Source organism: Sapajus apella, unplaced genomic scaffold (genome assembly GCF_009761245.1).
Source record: "Sapajus apella isolate SASKATOON/1434 unplaced genomic scaffold, GSC_monkey_1.0 scaffold1, whole genome shotgun sequence".
Taxonomy (NCBI): Eukaryota; Metazoa; Chordata; class Mammalia; order Primates; family Cebidae; genus Sapajus; species Sapajus apella.
Window position 1 is genome coordinate 87,650,097 of NW_022436941.1, and position 9,335 is coordinate 87,659,431.

At 33.5% G+C, this 9,335-nt stretch overlaps 1 protein-coding gene across 2 annotated transcripts in view; it reads left to right on the plus strand.

Moving 5' to 3' along the window:
• Positions 1 to 6,343, plus strand: part of EMB (embigin) — a 48,665-nt gene extending 42,322 nt beyond the window's left edge. For both annotated transcript variants that reach the window (XM_032281112.1, XM_032281121.1), the window contains 3 exons: positions 193 to 226; positions 2,625 to 2,679; positions 3,255 to 6,343. In XM_032281112.1, the coding sequence (XP_032137003.1) occupies positions 193 to 226; positions 2,625 to 2,679; positions 3,255 to 3,272 (107 nt within the window). In that variant the 3' untranslated portion in view covers positions 3,273 to 6,343. The remainder of the gene's footprint in view (positions 1 to 192; positions 227 to 2,624; positions 2,680 to 3,254) is intronic.
• Positions 6,344 to 9,335: the final 2,992 nt, after the last annotated feature.

Sequence of the window (9,335 nt, forward strand, 5' to 3'; positions counted from 1 at the left end):
TATGTTTGATTAGAAAAGCAGATGAGGTTGGTAGTGCAGATGAAGGAGCTGTAGCTGTCTAAGGTGTCATGTCTCTCCTTCATTTCAAACAGGAGAAAGAGCACAGTACTTTCTTAGGAAGGAGGTTTAATTGAGCACGTGTTCCATAAAAATGACAAATCAACTTCATAGTAAAATTCTTTTTTTACACAGATGAGGGGAGAGAATTTGAGCAGATTGAACAGCTGTGAGTATTATTCTTTACAGATTATTTTTCACTTGAGTAAAATACAGGGAAATATAAAATTGACTGAAATGTTTGCAGTTGGGGGGAGAAAAGCAGAGGAGAATTTTCTATATACATCGATGTGGTGGTGAAAAGTGGCATTCCGAGTCTAACTGCCTGCATGAGAATCCCTCTTCGTCACTTACTGCCTGCACTGCTCTAGACTTCTGCTTTCTCCGCTACAAAATAGGTTTAATAATATTATTTACCACATGAGACTGTTGGATGGAATGAATACTATATATGTATAAATGCATAGCATAGGTTTTGGTGCACAGAAGGTGTACAGTAACCATTAGGAAGTACTTAATATTATTTCTTTAAAGCAATCATTCTCAACCCAGGCTGCTTTGATCACTTAAGAGTCTTTTTAAAAATAAAGTTGCTCAGAGCTTACTGTATCAGAAGCTTATTGAATCTCCTGGATCAGAAGCTCTTGGGTTCGGCCTATGGCATCTATATTTCTTGAAAACATCTAACATGGTTTTGATCCTCCGTCTGTTGAAAATCACTGGCCTAGAATTCTACTAGTTATTGTTATTCAGAGAACATAAATTGTGCCACAGTTTCTCTTACACAGCCTCCTTTGTTTAGAGTTAAGCATGAGGAGGTCTGGGAATAAAATCACCAGGGATGTAATTTAGTTTGGCAAAGATGGGAGTTCCTAGTTCCTCCAAGCCAGAGAACTGAGTGTGGAGGCCAGTAACAGAGGTGCCTAAGACTGTGATAAAGTCTGAGCAACAGAGCCAAGGGCTGGGGACCAGGAAAACGAGGCTAGATTAAAGTTGCTTTAAAAAACCTGAGAAGTGGAAGGCCTGAGCAACTATTCCCAACACAAAATGGCACTTAGAGTTTATCAGCCAACAGGAGCTCTGTTGAGTGAGTGTTATAGACACAGATAACTGGACTGGTGCACACAGTTGTTATTTAGATGTTTGTAGACATTATTGAAATAATCATGTTTACTCTGTTGATGTAGGCTGGTACCATAAACCAATGTGATATGAGCTTCCAAATTAAGGGTACAAAATAACTATATCAGAAATCCTGTAACCCCAGATAGGAAAAAATAGTGTTGTCTTAGAATCATAGACTCCTATAGTTGGAAGGGAATTATATCTCTTCCAAGACAATCCCTTATCTTTCTGGAGAATATAAACATCTTATTTATGTTGATTTGAACTTTAAATCTTTCTGATTTCCATGTATTGGTCTTTTTCTTATTCTTAGCGTCATATAAAAAACATGACAGTCATTGACATATTCAAAGACAGAACTTAGCTCAGATTCCTCTATTCTTCCAGCTCTGCCTCCCACCGTCTCTAACCATTCCTCTAGCTCACATTTGGTGGTTGTATTCTAATTTAAAACACACTCTGAAAGGATGGTGCCAGAACAGTGTAGAATGGACTATCACTTCTAAACAATGTAAAATTGATTCAATCTATAGTGTAAAAAATGAATTTTTTTCCGAAAGTTGGGATAATGTACATCTTGTGCTCATCATGTACAGCACCATAAAGATCACTGAAGGGGTTTAGTTTTTCTTATCTTTAGGGTATTTCACTATCTTTAGATTGTATACAAATATCAAGGGCACTTGAACTCATTCAGAGCAATGAGTGTTTTGATGCCCCTCAAACCATTTCTTGCAATAGCTGCTGAGGTGGTTTTTTTAGTGGCCATTATTTTGCTTTTGAAGAGTACACACAAAAGAAAAAGAAGGACTCGGTGGGATTTCTTTTTCCTTTTCTTTTTTTTTAGAAAATATTATTAGTTAATTATAAGTAACACTGTCTTATGATATGTGTTATGATTTGATCCTTGAAGCCTGCCCCAATACCTTGAAAGACAAGGTATTCATTATGCATACTGGTTATTTAGTTTTAGTTCATCTTTAGAATCTGAGGCCCACATTTGTAGTGCTGCTCTGATGAACTTTGGGTGGAAAAAGCACCGTGTTTAACCACTAATTCAGTGTAATAAGCATACAAGTATATAGCACCCAAATCACACATGTTGGCTGACCTCCTAATTAGCTGTTACCTTGCACGCTTCCAAACCCACACATCAGTTGTGGTCTTTATGCCCAAGTCCTCACTCATGCTTGGGGAGAAGCAATTCTCCCTATGCATAAAATCAATAAGCCTTTGTCACCATTATCTGTGGTAACAGCTCCTCTTCAAACAATGTCATCAAAATATATTCAACATTGTAAGTAAAACACTTTTAGGAAAAAAGAATTCTGTCTGTATTGACATTTTACATTTTAACCTGATAGTCATGATATCAGTGATGTACTGACTTAATTTTATGTAATATAAACATTTAGTAATTTTCTTTTTTGTTTTCTATTCAGGAAATCAGATGATAGCAATGGTATAGAAAATAATGTTCCTAGGCTCAGAAAAAATGTAAGTTACTTCTGAGTGATATTCCAAATAAAAGGTAAAATTCAATATACATAGGCTATCTATTAATCAGTTACTTTTTTTTTTAGTTCCGTAAAAAACCTGGTCATTTATGATTTGCTTGAATATGCTTGCTCACACTATTGTAGGGGAAAATCTACAGAATAGTTATACAAAAATAAATACTATCTTTTTTCACCAGAAGACACTTAGCCACCAATCCAGAAGTAAATCTTTTGTGCTGGCTGTGTATTTTATTTCATCACCATGAGCTAGTTTCTTTTAGTTTTTCATGTAGCTTTATTTGTTTTCCTCTCAAATTTTCTAGATTTTCTATTATTTTATTCTTATATATTGCCATATATTTGGGGGTGTAAACTTATGCACACTAGCTAACTTTTTTTGCAGATTAGGTTAAAAATTTCTTAGCTCATTAACATTAGAATAGGAGCTCTTTGTTTTGGCCGTAGATTGGATCCCTCACTTCCCAGTACTTTTTGCTTTGCTAAAGCGATAGTAAGTTACTATAGAATAACCAGAACATACTAATTATGTTTCATATGCTTTATTTAACTCAGGAATCTGCGGGCCAGTGAATGCAAAACATCATGTCAAGAATCATGAGACTATAAACAGAGTTCACATTTCAGCTTTGTTTATACTTCCTGTTACGAGCCTCTGAGTTTTTAGTTTTAAAAGGATGAAAAGCTTATGCAACATGCTTAGCAGGAGCTTCATCAATAATATATGCTATCTCAGTTCTAAAGGTATATTTTCATTTTGTAATTATGTTACATAAAAGCAATGCAAATCCGAAAAAATATATTCGATCAGAATAAAATTAATTATATTCTGATCTTCAAAGGACACACAGAAAGGTATCAGCAAAATCACTTAATACTTCATAGAACAGAAATCACTCAAAACTTGTTTATTACCAAAGAATTCGCGAAAAAGAAAGCCTTTGACATTTGTCTTAGAAAGTTATTTTTTTAAGAAAAATCACGCTTATTATAGACTTATGTGTAACAATTTTCATGTAAAGACCCTTTTTCTGTGATAGTGAAAAAGTATGTCTTTACTAAGCTGGAATGAATACTTTCTGCATTTGCTAGTGATAGTTATTCTACAATCTCCACAAGAAAAACGTACCTTTTATCTGGAAATATTGACTTAAGGCAAATAAGTAAAACTGTGTGCTTGCCCTAAAGCTCTGTCACTAAAAAAAGCAAAATTCCCAGTCTTTATTCCACTCATAAATACTGCTTTCCCCACCTGGCTAAAGTGCTTCTTAGTCTTTAAGTAGGGTTTTGAACTCCCTAAGGTACACAATTGTTCGTGTTTTAGGGTGCAGGTCCATATAGTGTAATACATACAGCACTGCTACACTGATGCTTTTGTGACTCATAGTTTCCTGGTGTCTTTGATTTAATACCTGGCTTTCTGGTATCTATGGCTGGTTAAATATCTAAACATGTATTATTAGAGCTTTACAATAATAATTCCTTTGACTGAAATCCAGAAGTACTAAAGTACTTCTTTTATATTGCTGTGAATGCCTTAGACTTATCTTCAAAAATAGGATACTTCGTTTCTATTGCATATATAACTGAAATATTTTATAAACTCACTGTAATCAAATCTTATGAAATCTGAATCGATGTGAAAAGTTGTCAGTGCTTGAAATATTAAAATCATGCCACAGGGTACCAGGTAAATAACCATGATGTGTCCTTGGGGCTTGTGGGTCCAGTGTCCCACTGCTCATGGAGCAACAACTTTAAGAACAGAAGCAAAGAGTGATGGTGAGGAACCCATGATTCTTGGTGACTAGGGGATTTAAAGGTTAGGGAGGAAGAATTCAATGATTTGAAAGAAATACTTTATAAAAACTTATTCCATGTATTGGCTAAGAAAAATATAAAATTTTGGTAATGAAAATTATATAACTAATGTTTACCAATATTGCTACTATGAAGAATACACATAAGGTAGTGACTTGGAAGCTGCTCAATACTTTGTTGCTATAGCAAAATGCAGTATTTTGTTTTAAAGCATATTAACTCAACATATAAGTTTGTTGAACTTGAATACATTCCCGGGTAATGGCAAACTGCTTTTTATTATTGGTCTTAGGGCCATGCATTTATTTTAGTTTAATTCATTATTATTTTAACAACATCATCTTGGGTGATATCCATATAATGGCAGATAACCAATCAGGTTAATTAATCTAAACTATTTGAATTCCGAGAACTATTAGTCAAACCTGCTGTTTGACTAAATACAATTCAAAAAAGTGTATTTGTGACGGGGACTATAGAACACAAGAAAACAAATATGTAGCTCATCTGCAGTATGCATTCTTCCATTTTACTACCACTAACCATTGAAGCTGATACAGTTTTCAAGTAAGAATTGCTTCCTGAAGATAAAATAATTGGAAATATTTCTATAATAAATTGAATTTTAAATTGGCAGTACTATTTAGTTTTTTTCTAGCAAAGAATTTATTTCAGTAACCTTAAGTAGAAAAAGTACTCAAAAATTAAAGTTGATTTTTGGCTTTTAATAGTCTCTCTAGAGGTCTTCTAGAAAATCACCACTGTTGGATTAAAAATGGACTGCTTCCATTAACCAATCTCATAAAGATGATAAATGGATTAACAAAAACTGACCAACCATAAATTGACTACAAATGATAAGCAGCATAAAAGCTGAAGTAGGAAAACGACTCCAAGTTTATGTATTAGGCACATTGGGAAATTCTTTTAATCTTTCCAGCTAACAAGGATTTTCAGCATAATAAGTAGATTTAATGATGGCATAAAATTCATTTATGCCAAAGTGCAGATCTTCTTTTGCAGTCTTTTTGTTATTATCCAAGCATCTAGCTGCTCAGGCCCAGATCTAGAACTCATTGTGATATTTTCTTCTTCTGTATGAATTGTAATACTTACGGGTCAGGAATCCCTGCTCCTTTGACCTTTTTAGTAGCTCATGAATCCACCCCATTGCCTCCCCAAGTCTGCTCACACCAGCTACAACAGTTAATGCCTTGATTTTCCTACCTCAGGCTCCTTTTCTATCAATCCCTCTTTTGCATGGCTGCCCTGAGTCCACTTTCTCAAACACAAACCTCACTATGCAACTTAAAGTGACAGGTACCACGTGGAATCTCTGTAGGCTCACCTTCGCCATTTCTTAATATCACATGCTCCAAATTGCTGTTCTCTATCCAGTCTCTTGGGCTAGACTTGGCACATGGAGATTCCACTTAGAAAGTGCTCTTCATACTTCTACCTGCTTGACTAACCCCAGATTATCTTTTAAGACTTTAATCTGATCTTGTGTCTTGTAGAAGTCCCTGTACCCAGTAGAGAATGTATCATCCTACATTTTTAAATAACTCCACATTTATTTGTGTTTATTACTGTGTTATAAATATACATTTGTTGGTCTCTCTTGGATTATTTTATTTCTTTGTCCTGTAGCTACCACAAAGGATGCAATAGAGATGTCTTGAAATGTGTATTGAATGGATAAATGTATAAATAAAAATTAAATTTTCTAAATTTCTACTTATTCCTAGAAAAACAATCTAAATTATGACAAATCGGAATTGAAGAAATATTCTAATAAAGAAAAATAAACTTTTATAATTTCAGTATTTGCTTCTATTTGAAAAACACATAGAATAAAGTTTCAGTCATATTTTCTTTAATAATGAAATAATGTTTTATGAGCAAAAGGAGTTCTAATTCCTAAACTATTACACAGATTATGTTGCTTTCAACTTATTTAAATTCTTCTTGTTCATCATGTTTCATGGACGGTACAAATGCAAACCTTATTTTTATCCTTTATTCTAATAATATAATGCATTGGTTTTAAACGTAAAGAATTTTAGGCCAGGTGTGGTGGCTCACACCTGTAATCTCAGGACTCTGGGAGGCCAAGGAGGATGGATCGCGTGAGGATAGGAGCTTGAGAACAGCCTGGGCAACGTAGTAAGACCCTGTCTCTATAAAAAATAAAAAAGAAGTTAGCCAGGCATGGTGATTGCCTGTAGTTCCAGCTACTTGGGTGGCTGAGGCAGGAGGATTACTTGAGCCAAGGAGTTTGAGGCTGCACTGAGCCATGATTACCACTGCACTCCAGGCCGGGAGACAGAGGAAGACCCTGTTTCTGTTTCCCTATGAAATTTAGTGATTGTATTCCTTTACATTGTACTGTCGAGAGTTGATGTTTGTGTTCACTCCACTAACTTCATTCCACTCTCCCCGCCAGTATACTTCAGAATATCTCAGATCCAATTCAAAATTTAATCTTAAAAGGTATAAGTTTGTTCAAAGTTTCATAGTTTGGTTTTTATGACTGAAAGCATTTTTTTCATTTTGTCTAATTGAACAAATTTATGCAAAGAATTGGGGACTTATTCCTTATTAGCATTGTTCATCTGTAGGTGGAAATAAGTTCAAGTATGTGTTACAGTATTAATTAAAATGACCTGCTTGTACTATACTCTGAATAAATACTAATTTAATAAGTGAAAATAGAAGAATGACTCAATTATTTTAGAATCTTAAGTTACACAGATTTACATAGTCTATTTTTATTTTTATTAATCAATCATGACTTTATCCTACTCTAATATTGAGAAAAAGAAAACTAGAACTAATGGGCCCTTCTTTTATGTGATACTTACGAATGTATCTGCACTGTATCCAGAAGGTCAGTTACATGCCCTGTTTACCAATTGAATTATGCTTCACTAAGGATAATAATAATAACAACTGACACTGAGTGCATGGCATGTGATGGGCACTGTGCAAAATGCTTTGAGACGTTTTGTTCACTTAATGCACACATGATCCTATGCTATAAAAACAATTAATATCTACTTTTTTATAGGTGAGGAAACTCCAGCTTAGAGAGATTAGGTAAGCTGCCTAAAGTCAACCTGTCCATAAGTATTTAGAGCTGAGATTCACATTCAAGGAGTCCTGAAGAACCTAGGCTTAACCACCATGTTGGACAGTTTTGGCCTGCAAGTTACATGCTTCTTAGAAAATGAGGCTATTATCTATCATCTGTATTTTTTAACATAAATTTTATTCCTTTCAGCTCATCAGTTATATCATAAATTCCATGGAATTTTTATGGAATCCATGCTTTGGCATTCTTGTATCCCTATAGGGGTCCTGGGGAATCAAGACACATTTACATGCTTTAGAACTCTTTCTTTCTTTTTTCTTTTTTTCTAATTTTACTTATAAATTGAGAGGGTGACCATAAAATTTATCATCCAACCACTGAAAACGAAAGAATGTGCTATTTATAATTTCATCAAGACAACAGGGAGAAAATACCTTCTGGTCGCATGTTTAGCCTGCAGAGAGAATTTAAGTGCATTATGGATGGTCTGCCCTAGACACAGCAGTAGCATCGGCAGCAAGTAAATGATAAAAGTCAACTTTCAGGGAAATAGCCGTTTTTAGTAAAGACAGGGAAATAGCCATCCATTTTAAGTAAATGTCAGGTGAGTGTCACTATAAAGTGCCTATAATGAGACAGTTTAGTAAGCTTCAAGTTTTATTAATTTTCAAAATCATCTAATATGGTTAAGATTTATTGTAGTTCAAAAGTATGATTGACAAATTGTAAGAGAAGCTGGCAAAGAAAGTCATGTTTTTGCTGGCCTGTGGAATGCACTGGAGAATTCGCTGGACTTGCATATCTTCTGATTCATGTGTCATAATAATAATGTCTATGTGATCCTCAGTGAATCATGAATGCGTGATTATGCTTTTACAATAAAATTTGCTTATGAAGTCAGTGAAAATAATTGATGAATAAAATTGTCAAAATTACTTTTAATCACATGTTAACCTGCAACATTTTTCTTATCTGTTTTTCATTTCCTCGATGGGAAAACACTAGGGACATTGTTCAGGGTGTTGGTTAAAATCTGTATATTATTTTTTTATTTATTATAAAAATGCTTGCAAAGATTTTATGTTTAAAATCTTTGTTTATAAAAACTGATTTTGCTATTTAATTTTTAATTTACTTTAGAAAATAATGTAGCACAAATTCTTATTTTTTCTAAAGTTTTGATAAATAAATGAAAATGTTAAATTTGTTACGTATGTAACTATAATACTATTTAATGCTGCAAAAACATGGCACAAAATGTTTATAACTACAGCATTATATTAACCCTGTACTTTTAAAGATAGAAATACAGTCATAATCTTTACTTTTATTTAAATCAAGGATCATGGATTTATTATGACATACTTTCTAATAATTATAATATTTTCCTTTTTAAGCATATGTGCCTAAATTCTCAAGGCCTTTCTGTACTGTGTAAATAGAACATAAAATGTCTATATAGGAATGTTTAAAAAATATTTTCTGTTGCATGTAACTCAAAAGATATATCTAATATGCAATTAAATTGAATAAAATAGTACTTTGTGCATTAAAAATTTAAGTATTGGAAAACATTGTCATGCTTTTTATTTTTAATAGTTGTTTAAAAGTAAGAATAAAGGGACTAAACAGAAAACACTATTTTTTTAAATTTGTGCACACTCATAAGTAATTTAAATCATGTTGAACAATGTATCCTTCTCAAGCCCAATGAAAAAGTG